Below are 27,221 nucleotides of genomic sequence, written 5' to 3'. Positions count from 1 at the left end.
ACATACTCGAATGATGGAATAATTGGTCGACTTTCGTTAGTTTTTAGTCGAAAAATGATTATCCGAAATTTAATGGATGATTTTCAATCAGGAATGTTGTGTTTGTTTAGTAGAATGCGAATACCACTCCGTTGAAAATCCTATCAAGAATTAATTAATCGCGATTTTATCAGATTCCTTTGAATTATTCGTTCTCTTGTTTCTGTCGAGTTAGTTTCGAGAGCCCTTTTCGCTGAGTTTGGTCAATGAGTTTCAAGTTCGTCGTCCACTCTCGTTTGTTGTCAAATTCCTTTGATGTTAGAGTTGGAAGGCAGAGTATTTTTTTTGTACTCACAGTCAGTTTCGCTCGCATATTTTGTCTCTACCGCAATTCTAGTCGATCCACCACCAGGTTTTTACTTCTTGCATGAACTGTCATGGACGACCGATTAGACCGTCGGATTAGATTCAAGAACCATTTTCACTGGGCTGTCGTCCGACATCCTTATGACATGCCCAGCCCTTCGTAGACGTCCGATTTTAGCTGTCCGTACGATGGGTTGTTCTCCTAGCAGCTGTTGCAATTCGTGATTCATACGCCGTCTCCACGTTCCGTCTTCCATATGCACTCCGCCATAGATGGTCCTCAGCACCGAAAACCCCAAGGACGCGTTGGTTTTCTGCTAACATAGTCCAGGTCTCGTGGCCATAGAGAACAACCGGTCTAATTAGCGTTTTCGTAGATTTCATGCGGTGGCGTACTTTTCTCGATTGAAGGGTTTTTCTGAGTCAAAAGTACGCACGATTCCCTACCAAAATACGTCTCTGTATTTCTCTGCTGGTGTCATTGTCGGCGGTCACCAGTGAGCCCAAATACACAAAATCGTCAACCACCTCGATATCGTCACCGACTATCAATATTCGTGGTGGGAGGCGTAGTGTTTCTTCTCTAGAGCCTCTTCCTGTCATGTATTTTGTTTTCAACGCATTTATGGACAATCCGATACGCCTAGCTTCAGCTTTCAGTCCGATGTAGGTTTCCGTCATCTTCTCAAGGTTACGTCAGCGAAGCCAAAAAGTTGTACGGACTTTCGGAAGATCGTGCCACTCGTGTCGATCCTCGCTCTTCAAATCACACCTTTCAAGGCAATATTGAACAAGATACAAGAGAGTCCATCACCTTGCCGTAGCCCTCTCCGAGATTCGAAGAGACTCGAGAGCGTCCCAGATACTCGGACGTAGCACATCACTCTATCCATCGTTGCTTTGACCAATCGCGTATTTTATCCGGGAAACCGTATTCGTGCATGATCTGCCACAGTTGTTCTCAATCGATTGTGTCGTATGCCGCTTTGAAGTCAACGAATAGGTGATGCGTGGGTAAGTTGTATTCACGACACATCTGGAGTACATGTCTTATCGCGAATATGTGATCCGTAGTGGCGTGGGCTCCCGGGTAAATCCCGCTTGGTACGGCCCTACGAATTCCTTAGCTATTGGTGATAGACGACGGCAAAGGATTTGGGAGAGTACCTTGTAGGCGGCGTTCAGCAATGTGATTGCGCGGTAATTGCAACAATCTAGCTTATCGCTTTTTTCGTAGACGGGACATACCATTCCATCAATCCATTCCTGCGGTAGAATCTCCTCCTCCCAAATCTTATAAATTATCCAGTGTAGCGCTCTAGCCAGTGCCTCTCCTCCATGTTTGAGCAGCTCGCCTGGTAACTGGTCATTGCCCGCGGCTTTGTTGTTCCTAAGCTTGCCGATCTCCTCACTTATCTCCTTCAGATCAGGTGCTGGGAATCTGTCATCGGCTGAGCGTGCACCCAGATTGATTCCTGCACCGTTCTCTGTATCTTGTGCTTCGCCATTCAGATGCTCGTCATAGTACTGCTTCCACCTGTCGATCACCTCACGTTCGTTCGTGAGAAGGTTACCACTGGTATCTCTGCACATTTCGGCCTGTGGCGTGAAGCCTCTACGTGAGCGGTTCAACTTCTCGTAGAATTTCCGTGTATCATTTGCGCGGTACAGCAGTTCCATCGCTTCGCGATCTTGGTCTTCCTGGTGGCGTTTTTTTCTCCGGAAAACCGTGTTCTGTCTGTTCCGCGCCTGTCTGTATCGTTCCTCGTTCGCTCTCGTGCGATGTTGCAGCATCCTCGCCCTTTCTGCATTCTTCTCTTCGACCAACTGCTGACATTCACCATCAAACCAGTCATTTCCTCGATTCAATAACCTCGTACCTAGAACGGTTGCAGCGGTGCTACTCACGGCGGACCTTATGTTCCTCCAGCCGTCTTCAAGAGTCGCCGCGCCAAGCTGCTCTTCTGTTGGTAGCACTAGCTCCAGTTGTTGCGCATATTCCTCTGCAGTACGAATGCTACGTAGCTGCTTGAGATTGAGTCCCGACGTTCCTGTGCGACGAGTACTGTGCACCGTCGATAGTTTTGAGCGCATACAAACTGCAACAAGGTAGTAGTCAGAATCAATGTTGGCACTGCGGTAGATGCGGACATTGATGACGTCGGAGAGGAATCGCCCGTCGATGAGAACGTGGTCGATTTGATTTTCCGTATGTTGATCAGGTGATCTCCAGGTGGCTTTGTGGATATCTTTGCGGGGGAAGAAGGTGCTTCGAACTACCATTCCTCGGGAGGCTGCAAAGTTCACGCATCGTTGGCCGTTGTCGTAAAGAGAAGGCAGCCCCACCCTTCCTTGTCAGCATACGACCAAGGTCCCACCGGGGTTGGTTACTCGCACCCCAGCCGGCACCGCGGGAAGGTAGGGATAGGAGTTACTGGACAAGAGGCTATGAACCACATTGGGGCCTGAATTGCGCATTGTCCAGTCGTTTACCAACCAAGAATTGTTACGGTAGTGTTTTATGGAGAAATTTTCTGGCTACCTAAAGTAGCATCGATTCAAGACTTCTGTCTTTCTCAAGGCTACCTGGATCACTACTTGTTGCACTGAAAATCGAGTCAGTTTCGAGCCTGGTTTTTATATTTGTTTAGCTCAGATCCCCGCTGCTAAGTGCGAAACCAACACAGTTTCGTTAAAAACGTTCGTTTAATGGAACTACTCTGTGTCAGTTTCAGTTTTCTCACGCAAAAACGACATAATATTGTGATATTCCGAGCTAATAATCATTTTTCAAGACTAATAAATTAACTAGGCTTTTCCAAGGCAAGCAATCCAAAAAATTATTCTTTGAGATTATTAGTCTTGTTTTTTTTCAAATATGTTTATTAAAGCACATTGTGTTAATTCTAAGATGCCGAGGGTATTTTCTCAATAGCTTAAAACAAGGATAATGTTATGTTGTAGGTTTCGGGTCGAAGTGGTCTACTCTGGGGGAACCAGTCTTCAGCTAGTGGTCTTAAGATATTGGTGGGTTGGATCTTGAGTTATCCAGATGACGTTTTTCTTCTGTCCGTGTGGGTCCGCGGAAAACACCCCCAAGTTACAAAGACCCAGCGGGTGGCCCGCATGTTTATCATCGGCTAGAGCGGCCCTCGATGATCGATGGTTGATAATATAGCAGAATAAACAGTGGAAGAGAGCAATAAATGTAAATGTTGTTGCATATGGGGTTGAGTGTGAAGGAGTTAAGGAGCAAGCAGTGAAGGGGTAAAACCAACAAAAAATCTCATTAGTTGATTGCAGAGATGGTGAAGCGATAGAGAATGGGGGTAGCAAGAAAATTAGTGACGTCATAAAGATCGAATTAAAACCGATGCAGATTGTGACCGATAGTAGGATCGCGCGGATGTTATGGTTTTATTTATTTATTTATTTCTTCATATATATTTAATCAACCGGCAAACTTAAGTCCTACTGATTCTTTCTAAGAATATTTAAAAAAATTTCTCTTTTTCGGCTACGGGAAAAATGGAAATCGAATCCCGCAGAAACACCGTTGAAGGTTCGTTGCAATCCAGTGACGGCACCGTTGATTCCGTAGTTAGTGCGTGAGTGAGGGTTCCATACTGCCGAACAATATTCGAGTGTTGACTGTACGAGCGAGCAGTAGAGTGATGTCAAACAGTAGGGTAACAGAGGTATTTTGGCCACTTCATATATTTTGGCCCACCTAACAAACTTTATCGATTTCATCGGACTTTATCGATGTTAAGTAGCTCATTTTGCATCAATTTGAAGCTAATCACATTGAATTACCTATTGCGGAAGGGTTTTTTAAAGATATTACAATATTTGATGGATATTTTTATAAAGTGGGCAAAAATAAAATCAATCCTAAAGTGGGCCAAAATACCTCTGTTACCCTATATATCTGTGAAGTGCTTAGCATTTCTCATAACAAATCCTAGACAACGAGAAGCCTTTGCCACAATGTACGAAATATGTTGCTTATAGTTCAATTGTTCGTCGAGAAGAACGCCAAGATCTTTGACACAATTGACTCTATCAATCACTGATCCTCGAAGACAATAATTGAAACATATGGATGCTTTTCTTTCCGTGTGAAGGTGATAATCGAGCATTTGCTGATGTTTAGCGTCATTCTAATAATTTCACACCACTCAGAGAAAATTTCAAGTTCACTCTGAAGGAAAAAGGCTTCTTCTAGAGTCTTTGATAATTTGGAATAACTTTAGGTCGTCAGTAAGACATAATCGTGGACTTTTCCACGAAAAGTTCACGTTGTTGAAATACAGTAGAAATATCAATGGTCCGCGATGACTGCCTTGTGGAATATCAGAAAAAGCCAAAAAAAAAACTCCTTGGAAACATTTTCATTGATCTTGACTGCCAGCAGTCGATTGCAAATATACGATTGAATCAACCGAAGAATGTTGGAACCGAAGCCCAATCAATCCAATTTGGTAATTGCGATAGCGTGATTAATTTGATCAAAAGCAGCAGAGAGATCCGTGTAGACAACGTCCGTTTCATGACCTTTTTTTAATAACTATTTATTGTCATATGAGTTCAAATTAAATTATTAAGATTTAAATTGGGTGCTCAGGCAGGAAGTTATATACTAACTTACTAACTAATACAGAGAGCGAATCGATTCAATTGAAGATTGCATTGATTTATGTCGGAATTTGCTTATAATATTATGTGACATTACATCTAATGGTTCTGTATTTGTGAGTCTGTGTAACTCATTTGTACTAAACCAGGGAGGACGCTTCAAAATCATTTTCAGAATTTTATTCTGAATCCTTTGAAGCGTTTCCTTCCTGGTGGAACAACAACTTGACCAAATTGGGACTGCATAAAGCATGCATATGGTGCAGTTTTCCATTTTGACATTTAATCACTGAAAATATTTAAGCTTCTTTGTAGGCGACTGAAGATCACCCGTAGATTTCTACCTGTGGCTAACAGACTTGTGTCGTCACAGAATAGCGATTTCTGACAACCAACGGGTAGATTTGGAAGATGAGAAGTGAAAATATTATACAAGATTGGAGCTACGCTCGAACCCTGCGGAACACCTGCTCGTACGGGTAGCAATTCAGATTTACAATTCTGAAGAGTACGATCAGTTGAATAATTTTGAATCATTTTGATCAAATAAATAGGAAACTGGAAATCAGACATTTTTGCTATTAAACCTTTGTGCCAAACACTGTCGAATGCTTTTTCTATTTCTAGAAGAGCAACTCCAGTGGATAACCCAGAAGATTTATTTGATTTCATCATGTTCGTTACTCTGACAAGTTGATGAGTAGTTGAATGTTCATGACGAAATCCAAACTGCTCTGGTAAAAAAATTGAATTCTCATTTATATGAGACAACATTCTAAACAAGATAATTTTTTCAAAAAGTTTACTGATAGAAGAAAGTAAGCTAATTGGTCGATAACTGTATGTTTCTGCTGGGTTTTTATCAGGTTTGAGGATAGGAATTACTTCAGCGTTTTTCCATTTTTTTTGGGAAGTAAGGTAATGAAAAACACTTGTTGAAAATTTTAACCAGGAGTCTCAAGGCAACATCGGGAAGATTTTTAATAAGAATATTAAAAATTTCATTATTACCAGGAGCCTTCATGTTTTCAAACTTAACGCAATGTCGTCGTTGCCAAGGTTTCGGCCATGGTACTAAAAACTGTCATATGGATATACGGTGTTTGAATTGTGGTAAATCGCATTCGAAAGACGTTTGTCCAATAAATGAAACCACTGATAAATTTTCATGTTCTAATTGTGATGGAAATCATAAATTAAATTATTTGAAAGATCCTGTCTGGAAAAATATTTTAAACGCTCCTTCGCTTAGACAAGTCAAATTAACGACCTTAAATTTACAGAATATACCTGAAAATAAAAAAAAAACGATACAAATGCCACGCCTAAGTCTTTGTACATAGATGGCGCAGCTGAGATGACTAAGGATATGGTCTTCGAATAATGAATCCCATATTTTTATAACATTTTTTTCAAAAAAATGAAATAGTTCTATTCAAGAATAGAAAAATATGGTAATCGATCTAATGTTTTAATACTCTGCATTTTTTGTACTCATGTCAAGTTTGTATGGGAAAATATGGTAGGATTTAATTTTCTCACCACAAACTTCTAGTGTTCCCTTTCGCTCTCATAGAAATTATGCGAAAGCTTCGCTCGATTGCTGGAACTATAAGTTGACCATACAAACACTAAACAAAGTGTTGAACGTAACATTCGAAATGGAATCACCTTCATATTTTCTTACAAAACCGATGAATACTCTGTCATGGGGAGACTTACTTACATATTGCACATGTGCAACCCAATTGTAATATTGTTACACATATATTGCTCGAAGTAGGATAGAGCCAAAATCTTCTAAATTAATTTCGAGTCGCATGAGTTTCCACATACCAATCGGAATTCCAATTGTAACCGGAATACACCCGGGACTGTGGAATCAAATCGATCCAATTAGTTTGGTTTTCTGACTGTCGTAACTCCGTTATCTGATGTTTCCGCTCAATTCGGAAGGCTTTGGCTTCTCCCTTTTCTTGGGAACGGAATAAAATTATACTGTAATAAGCATTTCAAAATTCTTTAACATTTGCTAGCACGCTGTGAAGGAAAACGTTTTAAAATTATATTGAAAATGGAAAAAAGATTACCAACTGTCTCGATTTGTTGTCTCCGCCCGCTGGCACATTTGTCAATCTAAAACACACACGCACGAACATCACACATCACAAAACAAACAGGAAGCGGCAAAGTTAGCCTTCTACGCAATATTCTTGTTGCTTCGTCGATGATTTTATTCCGTGACACGTGACTGACAGCAGCGCACAAAAAAAAAACGTGGATCCGCCGGATGGAATGGGGTTCGGTGAAGTTTTAGCAAACTCAGCCCACTCGAGCTATTTCGTGTGAAATTTACTGTTTCGTGAATGTTTCCACCGTGCAAATTGAAGGAACCGTTTATGAGCCTCGCTATCCGGGCCATTGATTTACAGTACAGCTTCGGCTGCTTCCAGGTATTATGTGTGCGATCGCACTTGGAATGTGGGGGTGGCGAATTGGAAATACGGGAGCCATCTTCACGGCGCCCGGTATGGGAAATTTTCCTTTAACTTCAATTAAAATACTGATGGATGAGAGGACGCGACGCAAGTGAACACACACACACACACACACATGACAGGAAGCAGCGGTAGAAAGTTTCCGTACCTTCCGTAGCTATCTGTCGTTACCGAAGATGCCTTTGGAGAGTCTCCGTGGAATGTACAGCGAAACGGAAGATAAATAATTATATCAACTTTGTCTTGTGTGTGCGTTGCGCCGTCGTTTGTTGGTTGTGGGAATATGCCTCGCGAGATTTGCGATTGAAGTAGCAAATCATTTCACTTCTTTGGCAGCTTCATTGTTAATTGTTGTTGAAGAAGTAAACCCGTAAACTTCCCCGAGGCGGTGGTGAAATTTTATTCGTTTCTTGCGGTTGACAAATATTACCAGGCTTCAATCTGTTGAATTATCATCCCACGGTAACAAATTGTCCCATTATGTGGCTGATTAATTTGATATCCGATTTTTCGGTGTTCATTAGTTGAAATGAACGAAAATTATGGCCGCAGATTCGTCAAATTTACGAGTGAGTATTTTTGATGAAACACTCATTTGATATGTTGGAGAATATCAATTATGAAAATTTCTTACTTTTTGTGAAAGCCTTGGATGTGTTTAATTATCAAGAATGTTATTTATGGGCTTAAGAAAAAAAAAAACGCTTTGAAGAAGATAAATAAGTAACCGTCACAACAATTTAATTTATCGTTTAGCAAAGCTGACGTTGATTGCAGACAAAGCTGAGAAAATCATTATAATAAATCACCAAAATTCAGTCACTAGTGTTACTTGTAATTTTTTACTGTTATAATCACTACTGATGAGATCTTTCTACATCTTAAACGATGCACATAAATGGAGCGTCGTAGCTCGCGAATTTTTTTTTTGTAAGAGCATTTAATATATATTGGAAATTCCCTGACATGAAACTCATTGAAATAAAAAAAACTGACAGCGACCGCTGCGACTTGAACCGAGAGCCATTGAATCCCATAATACGTGCGTTAATTGACTGAGCCGCAGAAGCACACATCTGCTGGTATCAGTCAGTGGAAAATTATAGTCTCATCCAACATTAAATCATTATAAATGGAATTTTTCTTCATTTGACAAATTAGGTCTTTATGAAATGCATCGTTCGAGGGATTAGGTCATCAGTAAAACTCAATTTTTTTTTGTGTGTATGATCTAGAGATGCCCACTTAGAAAAATTTACAACTTTATAGATGCACGTCTTGATTCACTTACATTCATAATTGCAAGCATGTAAAGATAAGTCATATCATTAACATCACAGTTAATTTAGCTGAAACTTACATCGATATATACGCAAAATTTATTTTTACTTGTTAGTAGATGTAATATTGTATCATCAACGAAGAAATTGCTTGAATTTATGTCAAGCGTAAATTTATTTATTTATTTACTAATATACATAATCAACAGACAAAATATGGTCCTAATGATTATTTCTAAGTATATTTAAAAAACTAGTTTTAATTCGACTGCGCGGGACATGGAAATCGAAACCCGTCGAAACAGCATTGAAAGAACGTTGCAATCCAATGATGGCGCCATTGATTCCATAATTAGTGCGGCGTAAAGGCATTCTGAGGAGGTTGTTGTTGCGAAGAGCTCGTGCGCGAACATTTATGTTTATTTGACAAAGAAGTGTTGAACAATCGACATTGTTCAACAAAACGTCGGCGATTAGCAATGCACGGGACAGATCACGTCGCACCTTCAGTGTATCGAGTCCGATAAGCAGTCCGCGGCTTTCATAACTCGGCAACTGATGAGGATTATTCCATGGTAACTGGCGAAGAGCGAAACGAACAAATCTGCGCTGTATTGATTCGATTCTGATATTCCCATTATGGTAAAGCGGGTTCCATACCGCCGAACAATATTCGAGCGTTGAACGTACAAGCGAGCAGTAGAGAGACTTCAAACAGTAGATATCTGTGAAGTGCTTAGCAGTTCTCATTACAAATCCCAGGCAACGTGAAGCTTTTGCAACAATGTACGAGATATGTTGCTTGTAGTTCAGTTGTTCGTCAAGAAAAATCCCAAGATCCTTGGCACATGTGACTCTATCTATCGTAGATCCTCGGAGACAATAGTCGAAACGTATAGGTGTTCTTTTCCGTGTGAACGTGATGATCGAGCATTTAATGATATTTAATGTCATTCGATTAATCTCGCACCACTCCGAAAAAATTTCTAGTTGACTCTGGAGGGAAATGGCATCCTCAGTTGTCTTAATAATTTTGAATAACTTAAGGTCGTCGGCAAATGATAATCGTGGGACACTCAGTAAAAAGTTCACGTCATTGAAGTACAGGAGGAAAATCAGTGGTCCGAGATGACTGCCTTGTGGAATGCCAGAAAAAGCAAAAAAATCATTAGATAGATTATCACCGATCTTAACCGCCAACCGTCGATTGCAGAGGTACGATTCAGTCCACTGAAGAATACAGGAACCGAAACCCAGTCGGTCCAGTTTGGCGATAGTAATAGCGTGATTTATTTTGTCAAAAGCAGCGGAGAGGTCCGTGTATAAAACATCTGTTTGAAAACCGTTTGACATAGCATCTGTTATAAACGTCGTAAAGCTTAATAGATTAGTAGCAGTTGAGCGTTTCGGCATGAATCCGTGCTGAGTTTCTACGATATACTGCTTGCAGTGATTGAAAATGGGTTCCAGAACAACCAGTTCGAACAGCTTAGAAATTGCACTAAGTAAGGTAATGCCGCGATAGTCGATATTCTTCCTGTCTCCTTTTTTGTGCACTGGGAACATATAAGAAGATTTCCAAACAACAGGAAATACTCCAGTCGTGAGTGACTGTTGAAACAGTTGACATAAGGGTGTTGCAATACCGCTGGAACATTTCTTCAAGACGACAGCGGGGATGCCATCGGGTCCAGGAGAATATGAAGACTTCATTTTAACGATAGCCTTTTGGACAGAGCTAATATCAACATTGATGAAATTCAACGATTGACTCAAAACAGGAACGTTCCGTGCTGCCTGGGAGATTTGATCCGTTGATAAAAAATCTCTAGAAAAAACCCCAGAGAATTTCTTCATAAACATGTCGCAGATTTCTTGCAAGCTAGAAGTCGGTTGATCGTTGTAGTACATAGACGAAGGAAGATCTGGCTCTTTCCTTTGCTCATTAACGTGCTTCCAGAACGACTTAGGGTTAGATTTTAATTTCCTCTGCACACTTCGCAAATAGTTGGCATAACATCGTTTGGCTGTTTTTTTATAAACTTTATTTATTTCCAAATAGTTTTGCCTGAGCAAAAAACCACCTTTCTTGGAATATTTCCTTAGAGCTGTTCTTTTCAGACTTTTTAATTTTCGTAACTCAGCGGATTGCCACGGTGCTTGTCTGGAAAGCTGGCTGATTTGCTTTGGCACATATTGGTCAATTGCATAAAATCAGAACGTTGGAAAAGGTTTGCGCTGCAAAATTTATATCATCATTGTCAAGAATTTCAGTCCAGTCCACGTTTGAAAGAAATGCAACAATACTGTTGTAGTCGGCTCTTTTAAAATTGTATCTGACGGTTTGAGAAACTTTACAGTTATCCAGCGTTTGATTTGATTCAAGTACAATGTGCAGGGGAGGATGATACCTAACGGATTTCACTATAGGAATTGCTGCTTCGGAAATTCTGGGTGCAAAATCGGATTTACTTGAAAAGCAAAGATCGAGAATTCTGTTGTGCTCATTTTCGACGTGATTCACTTGACGCAATAGGTTAAGACTGTAACCGTCAAGCAGATGGACGATACCGGTGTGAAAAGAAGAATTCAATGGGTCAGCGAACATAAAGCCGTTGGAAGCAGGGTACCATTTCAGGCCAGGGAAGTTGAAATCACCAACAATTAGAATATCATCAGCCGGTGTCATGTGGACTGAAACTACTTTTTCTAGCGTCTGAATGTGCGAGTCAATCAGTGACAAATCACGTGTACGATCCGGTGGAAAATAAACCACACAAAGAAATAAGGAACATGTGTTCAGGCAAATTTGAACCCATACCTGCTCGACACTGCTACCAGAAACGTTTGTTATAAGTTGCGCTTTTAAACGTCGGTGAATAGCCGCAAGCACGCCTCCACCGCTTTTCTTCGAACTGTTGCGGGAATCACGATCGCAACGGAACACATCATAGTTCGCACCAAATGCTTGCAAAGACAAAGTACTTTCACTCAACCAAGTCTCTGTCAAGGCGATGATATCGAAACATTCATCCGAACTTGACAACAGGTAGTCATCCAGACATGTATTCATACCACCGACGTTTTGGTAATACAATTGAATATGCGATGACCTTGCCAGAGTGAAAGAATTCGAGCTAGAAACGGGAAAGCAGTCAGTGCATGAATTGTCCACGTTGTTTGTATACTTGCCGACAGCGGTGGGTTGGAAGACCTCTTCGCCACTCACGCACACAGGACCGGGACGACTGGTGAGCGCTGGCTGCATTGGCACGACTGTGGCGGGGTGCTCAGAGGCTTCCATGATACCTTCTGTGGTGCGTCCCAGTGACCGGTGCATTGACGGCATCAAACTGGAACCAGAATACGAATCAGCGCTTGAACGACTGGAAGTGAATAAATACTTGCCAAGGAGCAAAGTTTGGAAGCCCCCTACACCGCAACCGCCCGCAGGACCGGGACGACTGATGAACGCAGGCTGCGGTGGCAGGACTGGGGCGGGCGGGTCAGAGACTTCCACAATGCTAACAACGTTGCGTCCCAGTGAGCCACCTTCAGAAATTACTGAGCGGCTCCTTCTTGCGATGATGCTGGCGTTGGTGACGGATCGACAGCAGATGGATTCCAAAATTTTTGAGAGGATTTATCTTCAAATTGGCGAAAGTAAATTCCTTGTGTCCAAGTTGAAGGATCCAAAGCAACGGTGCGCAAAGCTGGGTCCAGGCCGACTTTGAAGGATACGAATGTCAAGTTGCTAACATCAGCACCTTTCGCAACCAGTTTGAACACCACTGGGTCGTTTGACATGCCGAGATTAGATCGTACCATTGCAGAAATTTCGTTATTAGTGACGTCCGGTCGGATACGAGACAAATATAGCCAAAATTTGTCCGCCGGTTTTTCGAAAACAGGAACGCTGACGGTGTTTTCTCCTATTCGTTTCGATCCTGATTGGCACTCGAAAGCATCTTGTTCATAATCAGGCCCACGAGGTCTTTTAGCAGGACGACGACGCTCCATATTTGGCCAGTTCGCATTGAAAAGTTTGGGAGGCAGAGGAGCAGGTTTAGATAACGATTTAATTTCGCTTTGTAAACTGCTTATAGCTTCCGTGAGTGATACTAACGGTGACTTTTCATCGGCCGCTTTTGTTATGGAGCGGAGATGCGAGTTCTCAAACAAATCGGCACAATTGTCACACATCCAATACAAATTTTTTTGATGCGATGTAAAATATCCCAAAAGAGCGCGAGAAACTCCCGAACATGCCAAATGAAATAAGCATCCGCAGTAGCCACGACATGCAACTGAATCAATGCCGGTAATCATTAGGCTACATTTTCCACATTTCCTCTCCATACTTAACGAAAATGCCTCCAATTAGGCTACACGCAAAGCACTGAATGGTCAGTATACAACGGGACGGTTGCTTATTGTCTAAGCCATAACACGATGTAAACAGAAGGAATAGCGATAGGAAGAACACAATTGAATCCAAAAACACTTCACAAATCGCAAGCGACAGTTGACAATAACACCTCACACTCATTGCCGTTTCAACCTTCCGAGTGAACGGACGTGCTTTGTGTTTACTGCGAAAGCGTTGAAAACCAGTGCCGTGTGTGATAAAGTGACCGGACGATCAAAACTAGATCGCTATTGTGTAATAGACAATAGTGCTTTTTCCTGTGAGAGGTTTTATGCACATTATATACTGAAGCAGTGTATTGTTGTGAGCGGACGATCGAAACAGTACCGTTAGCCGGTGATTGTTCGATCGATCAAAACAGGCCCAGCGGTGTACGTGATATCACTGTGCGGATTAAAAAAGAGTGTGCTTTTTCCTCTCGGAGGTTTTTTGCACACCATCGCAGCGGCGATACGCCGATCGACGAGGGCTAGGCCTTGGTGGCCCACGTTGGATTTAAGTTAAGTATCATTATTTAGTTTTTTTTTTCCTTCCTGCATTCGACTGTTCTATTTCTCCCCGATTCACTTAATTCTGTGCGGAGGTAGCTCCGCAACATGTCTAGTCTAAATTCTGACCCCCCCGTTCCCGATGATCAAATGGAGACTTCCCTTGACTATAAAAAGTCTCGCATAAAGAGCTATCCGGATGGGCTCGCACTACCGGCCGGTCCTTATGCGGTTTATTTCCGGACCAAATCGAAAGAAAAAAAATTGAATATTTTAAAAATATCGCGGGACCTGTCCTCGCGATACAATACTATAAAAAGTTTTGATAAGATACGTCCAGACAAGCTCAGGGTCCTGTTTACCAGTTCAAAACAGGCTAATGAGCTCGTTCAAAATGATCCTTTTACGCGGGAGTACCGCGTCTACGTGCCAGCTCGCGAAGTAGAAATCGACGGTGTGGTCACCGATTCGAGTTTGACTTGCGAGGACGTTCTTAAGTACGGGGCGGGTTGTTTTAAAGACCCCTCACTTAAGAATGTCAAGATACTGGATTGCAAGCGATTGCATTCAGTATCGATCGCCGGGGATGGAACAAAGTCCTATCCCCAATCAGACTCTTATCGTGTGACCTTCGCCGGTTCTGCTTTGCCCAACTACATCCTCTTGGACCGGGTTCGTTTGCCTGTTCGCCTATTCGTACCCCGAGTAATGAACTGTACTAATTGCAAAAAACTGGGGCATACAGCTACCCATTGCAGCAATAAGCCACGTTGTGCTAACTGTGGGGAAGCTCATGCGGACGGCTCTTGCGGTAAGGATGCTGAAAAGTGTCTCTACTGTAAGGAGGGTCCGCATGACCTCTCTGATTGTCCCGCTTACAAACTGCGAGGTGATCGAATGAAGCGTTCCCTAAAGGAGCACTCCAAGCGTTCCTTCGCAGAGATGCTTAAAAGTGCCACCCCTCCTAAACAGACAACGAACCCATATGCCTGCTTGTCAACTGACGAGAGCGATTCTGACGACCCTTTGGAAGGTCCATCTTCGGCGGTCCCTCATAGCTGTAGGAAAAGAATAAATAAATCCTCTCATAAGCTACCTAGTAAGGGTTCGAAGGTGTCTTCCGAAGGGCTTCGAAAAGTTACAGCTAACGGGAATCGGGACACAACACCGAAGCAAAAAGCTCCTGGTCTCGGAAAACTCAATTCCGAGATGGAATTCCCACGACTTCCCGGGACTACAAAATCCCCAAGCGTCCCAGAAAATCTACCAGAGAACCAACTAGGTGCTGGACTTATCAAGTTCTCTGATGTTGTGGACTGGATTTTTACAACTTTCAATATTTCAGACCCTCTTAGAAGCATTTTAATTGCTTTCATGCCAACAGTAAAAACATATTTGAAGCAGTTGACTGCAAATTGGCCCCTTCTCTCAGCGATTGTATCCTTCGATGGCTAAATCATCCACCGAGGTCACGGATCTAATCACTGTTTTACAGTGGAATTGCAGAAGTATCATCCCAAAAATAGATTCTTTTAAATTTCTAGTAAATAATCTGAAATGTGACGCATTTGCATTGTGCGAAACTTGGCTAACTTCTGAAATATCCTTAAACTTCCACGATTTTAACATTATTCGCCTGGATCGAGATGATCCCTATGGAGGAGTACTTTTAGGGATCAAAAAGTGCTATTCTTTTTATCGAATTAACCTCCCCTCGATACCAGGTATTGAAGTTGTCGCATGTCATGTTACAATCAAAGGTAAGGACCTTTGTATTGCTTCCATCTACATTCCCCCTAGAGCCTTGGTTGGGCATCGGTGGCTCAGTAATATCATAGAGCTCCTTCCCGCACCGACGTTGGTTTTAGGAGACTTTAACTCACACGGTACGGGATGGGGCTGTCTTCACGACGATAACAGATCAGCTATGATCCATGATATTTGCGACAACTTCAATATGACAATCTTGAATACGGGAGAAATGACACGGATTCCTGCACCACCAGCAAGACCAAGTGCGCTGGATTTATCCCTTTGCTCGACATCGCTACGGTTGGATTGCACGTGGGAGGTAATTCCTGATCCCCACGGTAGTGATCATCTACCGATCGTAATATCAATCACCAGCGGCTCAAAACCATCGAAGACAATCAATGTTTCGTATGACCTCACACGAAATATTGATTGGAATAGCTATGCGACCTCGATATCTGAGAAACTTGAAAGAACTCAACAACTTCCTCCGGAGGAAGAGTATACGTTTTTGGCTGGCTTGATTCTCGATACTGCGATTCAAGCTCAGACGAAACGTGTACCCGGCGCAAAAACTAACATCCGTCCTCCCAACCCGTGGTGGGACAAAGAGTGCACAAATTTAAACGCGGAGAGAGCCTCCGCGTATAAAAAATTCAGAAAAAATGGAACACCTGATAATTACCGGAATTACGCGGCGTTAGACGTTAAAACTAAGAACTTGATTAGAGCCAAGAAACGCGGTTACTGGCGTCGGTTTATAGACGGCTTAACGAAAGAAACATCTATGAGCACTCTTTGGAACACAGCCCGACGAATGCGCAATCATAACACCACGAATGAAAGCGAGGAATACTCCAACCGCTGGATATTCGATTTCGCTAAAAAAGTATGCCCAGACTCTGTTCCGGAACAGAAGATCACCCGCGCCGCGACACCAAATACAAACGAATCACCGTTTTCGATGGTAGAGCTCTCACTTGCACTTTTGTCATGTAACAATAAAGCCCCGGGATTAGACAGAATAAAATTCAACTTGTTGAAAAATCTGCCTGACCCCGCCAAAAGGCGCTTGCTGAATTTATTCAACAAGTTCCTCACGGGTAATATTGTCCCACACGACTGGAGACAAGTCAGAGTTATCGCCATTCAAAAACCAGGGAAACCAGCCTCCGATCACAATTCGTATCGGCCGATTGCTATGCTTTCCTGTATCCGGAAATTGTTCGAAAAAATGATTCTGTTTCGTCTAGACAATTGGGTCGAAACTAATGGTTTACTTTCAGATACACAATTTGGTTTCCGCAGGGGCAAAGGAACGAACGATTGTCTTGCGTTGCTCTCAACAGAAATTCAAATGGCATTTGCTCGTAAAGAACAAATGGCATCAGTTTTCCTAGACATTAAGGGGGCTTTTGACTCAGTTTCTATAAATATCCTATCTGAGAAGTTGCATCAGCATGGTCTTTCGCCAGTTTTGAACAACTTTTTACATAATCTATTGTCTGAGAAACACATGTACTTTGCGCATGGTGATTTGTCGACAATACGATTCAGCTACATGGGTCTTCCTCAGGGCTCATGCTTAAGCCCCCTTTTATACAATTTTTACGTAAGTAATATCGATGAATGTATCAACACATCTTGCACGCTAAGACAACTTGCCGACGACAGCGTTGTGTCTATTATAGGACCCAAAGCTGCCGATCTCCAAGGACCATTACAAGATACTCTCGACAACTTATCATCATGGGCTCTTCAAATGGGTATCGAGCTCTCTACGGAGAAAACTGAGCTGGTTGTATTTTCGAGGAAGCGAGAACCAGCACAATTACAGCTTCAACTAGGGGGTGAAACCATAGCTCAGGCCTTCACATTTAAATATCTCGGGGTCTGGTTCGACTCCAAAGGCACCTGGGGATGTCACATTAGGTATCTGAAACAAAAATGCCAGCAGAGAATCAACTTTCTTCGTACAATAACCGGAACTTGGTGGGGTGCTCACCCAGGAGACCTGATCAGGTTGTACCAAACAACGATATTGTCCGTTATGGAATATGGATGCTTCTGCTTCCGATCAGTGGCGAACACTCATTTCATCAAGCTGGAAAGAATTCAGTATCGTTGTTTGCGTATTGCCTTGGGTTGCATGCAATCGACTCATACGATGAGCCTCGAAGTGCTGGCGGGCGTTCTTCCACTGAAAAACCGGTTCTGGGATCTCTCATATCGTTTGCTCATTCGATGCGACATTTTGAATCCTCTGGTGATTGAAAACTTCGAAAGGTTAGTTGAGCTTAACTCTCAAACCCGTTTTATGTCCTTGTATTTTGATTACATGGCTCAGAATATTAATCCTTCTTCGTTTGTTTCCAACCGTGCTCATTTCTTGGATACTTCTGATTCTACTGTGTTTTTCGACACATCCATGAGAGAAGAAATTCGTGGAATTCCGGATCACGTGCGCCCTCAAGTGGCCCCAAATATTTTTTATAATAAATTTAGAACAGTCAACTGTGAAAAGGTGTTTTACACTGACGGATCAAACATCAACGAGTCCACAGGCTTCGGCATCTTCAATCAAAACATCACCGCTTCTTACAAACTCAGTGATCCGGCTTCAGTTTACGTCGCAGAATTAGCTGCTATTCAGTACACCCTCGAGATCATTGAAACCTTGCCCAAAGACCATTACTTCATTGTCACGGACAGTCTAAGCTCAATAGAAGCTCTCCGGGCAATGAAGCCAGGAAAGTATCCCCCATATTTCCTGGGGAAAATACGGGAACATTTGAGAACTTTATCTGAACGGTCTTATTTAATATCGTTAGTCTGGGTCCCTTCGCATTGTTCCATTCCGGGCAATGAAAAGGCAGACTCATTGGCTAAAGTGGGCGCATTGGAAGGTGATATTTATGAAAGACCAATCTGCTTCAATGAATTTTTCAGTATTTCTCGTCAGAAAACTCTCGAAAGTTGGCAAACTACATGGACGAATGACGAACTGGGACGATGGCTACACTCCATTATCCCTAAGGTATCGACGAAACCTTGGTTCAAGGGGATGAACATGAGTCGTGATTTCATTCGCGTTATGTCACGGCTCATGTCAAATCACTATACATTCAACGCACATCTCCGGCGTATCGGGATCGTGGAGAACGGGCTCTGCACCTGTGGCGACGGTTATCAGGACATCGAGCATGTCGTGTGGTCGTGCGTAGAGTATCGTGACGCCAGGTCGAAGCTACTGGAATCCCTCAGGGCCCGAGGTAGACCGCCTGAGGTTCCGGTTCGGGATGTGTTGGCGAGTCGGGATAGTTCATATATGCTTCTCATATACCAGTACCTTAAACACATTGATATACAAGTGTAATGTGTTATTCCTCGCTCAGAAAATATAATCTCCACCTACAGGTTCGACACTAACATCCGCCCGATTCTCTCGATCCCCGTCCCTGTCCACCATCTTCATTGGAATTAACAAGATCTTTTTTTTTTGTCACTAACTTTTTCGTTCCCCTTTCCCTGTTTTTTCACCATCTCGATGGTAACTAATTAGATCTCTGTCGTTTTCAAACATTTTGTTCCCACACCCCTTTTTTACCCCGTTTCCCACAATATTTACTTCTTTTTTTCATTCTCTTCCGTAACATCACCATCACCGGAAGACCGCTCCAGTCAATGACCAGCATGCGGGCCACCCGCCGGGCCTTCGTAGCCTGGGGGTGTTTCCCGCGGACCCTCACGGACCGAAGAATGCGGCCAACATAGAAAATTACCATCGCCATCTGGAATCATCTCATCCTAAATTCAATTCACCGGCCACTACCGATCGCCAGATACTATATTACATAATGATACTACTCTAGTTTTAAGTTAGACGATAATTAAGATTAGTAAATACCCTTGGCATCTTAAAGCTTAAGCAGTGTGCCTTAATATTATATTATATTATTGAATAAAAAAAAAAAAAAACACCTCACACTGTTGCTGTATGCAGAAATCTTTCGCTGAATAAAATCTTAATCGCCTAACTGACGCGGAAACAATTTAAAATCGCAAAAATATTACGGACTAATAAAAACAACAAACCTTGTAATGTAACTCCAAAACGGGGACCATTTCATTTTTTTTCTAAGAGTGTAGCAAAAGAACGAACGAATGGCTCTGGAGAATTAGTTCTTTCAATAGAACTCTGCAGCAATGGCTTATTTGCGTGAACTTAAAGTGGTCGAATGTGTACAGAGCAAGTATAGAAGAGACTAGATTTCTAATTACTGGATTTCGTTATTACCCTTTTCTTTGGGAGAGGGACACTCTCATCCTTATCCAGTGGAAAAAGGGAGAGTGAGGTGCCAATGAAGTGACTCGTCGATTGGTTCGGTTATTAAAACATGAGTTTAAGTGTTTTGATAATAGTTCAAAGGTTTTAAAAGTACACTATTGGAAAATCAATTAAAAATGCCTGATTGCTCTCACCGAACCAATTTCAGCATCGCGAAATGAAAAAAAAAACAATTTGTTCTCCATCATGGCCGACGGTTTTAACTGCCGCTATGCACTTTGAAATTCATTCAAAAGTGCTTCTGCTTCTGTCGATAAGAAGTGATTTCATGTTTGACTGTGAATGAAATTTCGCACACAATCAATTCAACGAACAGATATGTGTGTGTGTGTGTGTGTGTGTGTGTGTGTGTGTGTGTGTATGTGTGTGTGTGTGTGTGTTTGATCTATTCCAAGTCTGGCAGCGGTGGTTTATGTAAAAAAGATGTTTCCATGTGCTTTGGTTATAGATGCAAATAACTTTAGTCCAGGACTCAGCCCCGCCTCAATGAAGAATTTTATAGACGGTTTTCGTTAAATCATGTTAAAAAAGACAGGATGAATTAACGTCAATTTAAGACCACATTAAGATGCTCAAATTCACATCAGTAATACGGTATGAATTTATATGCATTACTGACCAGCCAAGCAGATGTATGCTTCTGTGGTTCTGTCGATTAACGGACGTAATTTGTGATCCAGTGATCCACTCGGTTCAAGTCGCGGTGGTCAATTTCAATGAATTTCATGTCATGGAATTTTCAAATCATATTACACGCTCTTGTACGTAAATTTGCGTAAACCGCGACGCTCCACACGGAACCACCCGCGATCCCAATTCAACCAGAATATTAGTTGATTTTCTGAATTCGATTGGTTAAAATTTGGTACAGCTAATCGATTGTTGTTTTAACTAAACTGTCATTTTTGTTTTTCGATTAGCAGAAACGATGGTTGAAACTAATTTAACTGTTTGAAAATAAAAAATGCTGTCAATTAGTGAGGACACATACCTTTCAATTTCAACAAATATTTTAGTTGAAATAACTGGTGTTGTTATTGAAACAAAATTCTGTTAGTTGAAAAATAAATCGGTTTTATTTGTTTTAGACATTGCAAATGGCTGAATCAACTCGAACAATGTTATTGATTTACGAAAATAATCAAAACATACTTACTGATACACGTCATGATCTATTTGAAATAAGTTCGGTATGTTGAGATTCATGAAATAAATATCGTTGTTAAAATATAAACAGTATTTTATATTGACATGTAATATCATTAGGGCTGGGAAAACCACCGATCACTGCTGATTTCAAGTGATCTTAACCAAGGAATAAATTATCATTACGAAATCAGAACTGATCTGATCTCTAAGTGATTTTGATTTTTGTATGATCCTGATCATGTCAAATCGAGATCAGTAAAGATCTAAATTCTAAAAAATACTTCTGATTCGATCGGAAATGATTGATGTAGAAAATGTTTTTAATCAGCAAAAGTGCTCGGAGGGGCGAGTAAATTATCGAAATTATAAAATTTACCTAAAATGAGTATTGAAAGATGATGCCTTCAAACGGTTGAACTAAAGTTATGCACTGATAATTTTAGTCAATTTATATTTGCTTGGGTGCATCAACCGCTGGGAATTCGAATTTTGCGACGGCAATTCAAACGCGCCATTCAATCGCAGCGCGTTCTGTGTGTTTGAGACCCTTCGCTCCTGTTACTTTTATAAATTAAATTCATGTCAAAAAGCGTTTTATTGCTAATGTATGAACATCATCATCGGTATCGAACAACTGGAAGTAAATCAATGATCGAATTTGAAGCATAAAATTTTTGCGCATACCTGAAAGATTACGAGATGATCATTCATTACCATTTTCTAATTCATCACCAAATCTTTTTCATTTTAAACAAGGTTAACTTTATCACAACACTGCTGTTAGATAAACACTTGTTATGGAATCATAAATTTCTCAAATCGATCCCCAAACTTATTATTGATGGTTTTAACACTGGCATGATGAATTTCAAACCTCTTCGCCAATTTTCGCATAGTAATACCCTTCTCACTTAGCCATGGGTCCAGAACCTTAATTTTCACTTCCTTTTCAATACGCGACATTTTGAAAACGCAGAATTTTAACAGCACAAACAAGTAAACAATCGAAAGCTGACAGCCAAACGCACAGCATGCTGGGATCTGAGCATAAAAAAACCATCACAAATAACATACATGCGTACAACACAAATGTACGTGGCTAGTTTATTTTCGATACACTCCTTGAACTACAGGTGAGGTCCCGTTAACGTTGACGGAAATTGACTGATCGTCTATATCGTATTAAAACTATTTGATGGAAGATGTTTCGTGATAAAAACAATCTAATTTCAAAATTACAAATGTGCATTTGTGGTTATACGTGAGCTGTCAGAAAAGTCTATTATGAAATATAAACCAAGAATTCATTCGACAAACCACAAAAGATTTGTTATTTGGTTTGAACTGCTACTATATCGATTTTGATTGGTTTTTTTCGGTAAGCTTTAACTGATAGAGACGAAAGATATGAAATGAAAAGATAGATCGGTATTCTAGATTGAATCAGTTAGGGGAAGATGTTCGGTTACCGGCACCCCACCGTAACTTTTGACAGAAAGCAAATAGCGTCATTTCGACAAATATCATGTGTGTGTGTAATAGCAGAACGTTCTGTTTGTGCCGAATACCGAAGCAAACAGACGCTTGTACTTTTTGCTGCGTTCAAAACAAATTTTAATTGCGTGTAAATCAACACAAAATTTTTTTTCTGATTTTTTTTTATAATATCATAAATTGAAGAGTATCAATCGGAAAGATGAGTGGATTGAATATTCATGAGGTAAAATCGATCTATTTCATGATTTAATACCGGATGCTATCAAAATTTTCGCAACCAAAGATTTGTTTTGTCATTTTCAAAATGTCTACCAATTTCGGTTACCGGCATCCCAAGGTGTTCGGTTACCGGCCCTCCAGTTTTTCGACAAATCGTGAAAAATTGTCAGTGATATGCAGGCTGCTGTCGAGACAAAGCAAGTCAAAGTTTTGGCCAAACAGGCTCCACCTTTCAAATCATCGACCAAGAGAGCCAAGGCGAAGTCACCATCGGACAATGAAGACTTTTATCCAAAACGCTTCTAAAAAGATAAAATTCTGTTTTTTCTTTGAATAACTGTCTTTACTAATATTTTTTCCATTTTTAGAGAAATTTCTTGGGGTGCCGGTAACCGAACACCTTTTTTGAAATGGCCAAAATTTATCGCTTTACTAAATTGATAATAATTTTTTTCGATCAAATGAATCAACTTAGTTTCTTAATCAGTTGTTAGCTAGAGACTTTAGCTTTCCATTGGTGTATAGATGTCCGCATAATGTGCACTAAGTCTGAAGTTATGAGCTTAAAATAAAAGGGTGCCGTTAACCGAACACTCTTCCTTATAAATTTGGAACAGAAAATCTAGCCTAGGCAGGCTAATATAAGCATGATCAGAAGAAAGAAATGAATTCTATTTTACCTTCCACTTGAGAAAGATTGAACACTAAATTCGAGTCCTCAAGTATAGTCGTGTAACAAGTATAGTTCTTCACCACACTATGCTACTGACACCGGCGAAATAGAATTCAAATCTTTCCGCCTTGATTCGATCACGCGATTATTATTATGATTCGGTTTTTGCATTCCAAAATATATAATCAGATTATCCAAACTAAGTTGCACTTTTCCGAGTTTTGCATTCAGCCGGTCATGTAGCCTTCTGATTGTCGTAGGCGACCAACTATTCACATAAGAGCACCGTGTTTTAACCGAAAGCAACATAAGAAGGTGTAATCTTCTTTAAACGCATTCGCAAAAAAAAACATGCGCCATTCTGGACACTGGAAAAGCAATTTTTCCATATTAATGTCAATGAAAAAGCTACAGCAGCGTATTTAAACATATGAGTTTTTCGAATGCCAATAATTTGAAATAGCAGCGTTCAAGTGTCCACTCTGATTGAGAATTGATTAAAACATGAACTTCCAAGATTAAGATTAAGATTAATTTTATTTTTGTAAATTCGTTTACTTATATAGCCTATTCTCTCCTAGCTTAGCTAATTAGTTTCTACATTTAGGATCTCTGAGAATCCGGGAGAAGGAGTTAGAACGCGCAATGTAAATCGGGTTTAACCAATGGGACTCGTTGTATCGTGTCGGCCATTGTATATTTTGTGGGTAAGAGAGTGAGTAAAGCTTCTTGATGAGCGTGAGCGGGTGTGATACGGAGAGGAGAGGGCGATAGCATGTTGGGTTATTTTCGTGAGTGTCGGTTTGAATTAGTGTGTGTTCTTGAGTTACTGTTATTCTAGGTCGTGTTGACTGGAATCGATTGTGGGACATGAGGGACGTGCAGAAGAGGGAAGTGACACAGGCTGTTGTGTTTTTGTTTTCTGTTCTATTTCGATGACATAACGATTTGAAACTTGATGCTTCCTTGTTTCTGTAGTCGAATTTTATGCCCACGGCGTTTTTCGCTGGGTCACCGGAAAGTGCAAGTGTTGACATTTTAGGTTTTTATTTTATGTAGGTTTCTAGGTTTTCGTGGAAGAGTGTTTTTACGGGTTTTTGTTAAGTGCGTGTGATCTGGGGTGTGTGAAAGATTTAGTGTGAGGAGATTTAGTGTTAAAAGCTCATGTTACATAATATTTTTCAATTGACACTAAACAAAACAAATGTAATCATTTAGTGATTATCCTATGTTTGTACTCGTAACCATCTTTAAATTTTTTTTTACATTTCGTCTTAGTCTTATCAGTACGTAACAATATTCGATCCTCAATCCCGCACAAAGGGTCAGAAAATTTTTCTGATCCGAGGAGGCAAATTACCTTAAGGTTAAAACCTCTATAATCGAAACAAAGAAAAAAAACTTTTCGACTTATACTGGCCGATTCAGGTAACGTATCTGATCTAATAAATTTGCAACTCACGTACAAGGAGAACCCTTCGATCATAAAATCGCGATATCGCAGTTTTTGATTTTTGCGATAGTTGATTTAACTAATTTCTTTTTGATTCAACCAAAATGGTTTTTGATTTGCATATATTCAAGTAGTTGAAAAATATGTTGTTTTGAATGCTGTCAAATGCCGGAGACAGTTGAAAGCAAAACAATAATCGCAATGCAAAATCAACAACTTTTTTAGTTGAAATCTGTTCGCGTCGCTTCAAAATGTCAATAAAAACAACATCGATGATTAAAGCGTTTGGTGAAATTGTGTTCATTCGATTTGAGAATTTTATGATAACAAGTGTTTATCTAACAACGGTGTTGTGATAAAGTTAACCTCGTTTGAGATGAAAAAGATTTGGTGACAAATTAGAAAATGTTAATGAATGATCATCTCGTAATCTTTCAGGTATGCGCAAAAATTTTATGCTTCAAATTCGATCATTATTTACTTCCAGCAGACTGTTTTATTTCCAACTGTTTGATACCGATGATGATGTTCATGCATTAGCAATAAAACGCTTTTTGACATGAATTTAATTTATAAAAGTAACAGGAGCGAAGGGTTTCAAACGCACAGAACGCGCTGCGATTGAATGGCGCGTTTGAATTGCCGTCGCAAAATTCCAATTCCCAGCGGTTGATGCACCCAAGCTCATATAAATTGACTAAAATTATCAGTGCATAACTTTAGTTCAACCGTTTGAAGGCATCATTTTAGGTAAATTTAATAATTTCGCTAATTCACTCGCCCCTCCGGGCACTTTTGTTGATTAAAAACGTTTTTCTACATCAATCATTTCCGATCGAATCAGAAGTATTTTTTTTAGAATTTAGATCTTTACTCATCTCAAAACAAACAAACAAATAAAACCGATTTATTTTTCAACTAACAAAATTTTGTTTCAATAACAACACCAGTTATTTCAACTAAAATATTTGTTGAAATTGAAAGGTATGTGTCCTCACTAATTGACAGCATTTTTTTTTCAAACAGTTGAATTAGTTGTTTCAACCATCGTTTCTACTAATCGAAAAACAAAAATGACAGTTTAGTTAAAACAACAATCGATTAGTTGTACCAAATTTTAACCAATCGAATTCAGAAAATCAACTAATATTCTGGTTGAAATGGGATCGCGGGTGGTTCCGTGTAGAGCTCGAGCTTAGCGGTTTATCTTGACAGAACATCGTTGAGCTCTTGTATCTGTTCGGTGTTGGTTTTAGGTACTTCTAGTCATTCATTGCAAATTGTTTGAAGGATTGGTAGCCCCAGTCGGTATGAATTTCTTGTGCGGCTATTCATCAACCATCATTCGATACCTTCTGAACTTCGAGTAAAACAAATTAGAATTCATTCGCCATCTTTATCGCGTCTGGAATCGAATAATTGGCTCGCTTCAATTGAATTATGTTATCTTGAGCTTCCAAACGCAACTATCCTGCTTCGTCTGATGGTCCCTGAATTTATTCTGCATACAGATTGCATTGGTAAAACCGTTCGTAATGATGGAATTCGAGCTATTTGTTGACCCTGTAAATGAAAGTTTGAAGTCAAAATGATGTAATATGTATAATACAAATTCATGGGAAAATGTTACGTGTTAATTCAACTTGCAGGTAGTTACTACATCGTTGTTGTTGGGTTCCACACAATATTTAGTAAAAATTATGTTTTACCTATCGGTCAAATTTACATTGCATTGTATTAAATCGTCAGAAAGTACAATACCAAATGACACTTCCTTTCACAGAATGACAACGGTTGCAATAATCGCATATTTGTTAGTGTTGATGTGCTTGTATGTGTTCAAATCAAAATCACTTTGCACTATTGTCAATCATTACTACTTTCACTGCACATTAAACATTCTAGACTAATCCGTTCACGATGATGATGTAGCATCAGCTTTTCCTGATGACAAACTTAGCATAGATTAGTAGAATATGTATAGTATTTTTCAATTTTCCTTCCGACTTGTTTCTATTTGAAAGCACACCTTAATATTTTCTAAATTGTTACTTCCCGGTGAAATAAACTAATCGCACCACTCGATCAGGAGTAGCACCTCAACTGCAGCGGCGGCTTTCGCAATCGCTACCTCAGCTTCCAGCAACCCAAGGGACGAGCCCCCCGATGTGGAAGCTAGGAACCGGAAAGAATCCGTTGTCAGTTCACCGGCTACGATGCGTGTGCTCAATGTGCTGCGGCACTGGGTATCGAAGCACTTCCAGGACTTCGAACAGGATGCAGCTTTGCGCTCCCAGACGATAGCCTTTCTGGACGATATCACTTGCAGTCCGAACCTATTGCCAACCGAGCATCGAGCTGCATCCCAACTGTTGCGACTCCTGTGCCGCGAGGACATCGATAGCGGGAAGCAACAGCTGGACACGCTGCTGACGCCCCCACAGGTAAGCGA

The 27,221-nt window shown here is 40.6% G+C and overlaps 1 protein-coding gene across 6 annotated transcripts in view; it reads left to right on the top strand.

Annotated features, from left to right (window-relative positions):
• LOC131430485 (ras-specific guanine nucleotide-releasing factor 2-like) overlaps positions 1-27,221 on the top strand; it is a 499,968-nt gene that overhangs the window by 215,852 nt on the left and 256,895 nt on the right. For all 6 annotated transcript variants that reach the window (XM_058595510.1, XM_058595512.1, XM_058595511.1 and 3 more), the window contains one exon: positions 26,859-27,213. In XM_058595510.1, the coding sequence (XP_058451493.1) occupies positions 26,859-27,213 (355 nt within the window). The remainder of the gene's footprint in view (positions 1-26,858; positions 27,214-27,221) is intronic.

This window comes from Malaya genurostris, chromosome 2 (assembly GCF_030247185.1).
Source record: "Malaya genurostris strain Urasoe2022 chromosome 2, Malgen_1.1, whole genome shotgun sequence".
NCBI lineage: Eukaryota > Metazoa > Arthropoda > Insecta > Diptera > Culicidae > Malaya > Malaya genurostris.
The sequence above is the reverse complement of the archived record's forward strand: the minus strand, read 5'-3'. Positions and strand labels throughout refer to the sequence as shown.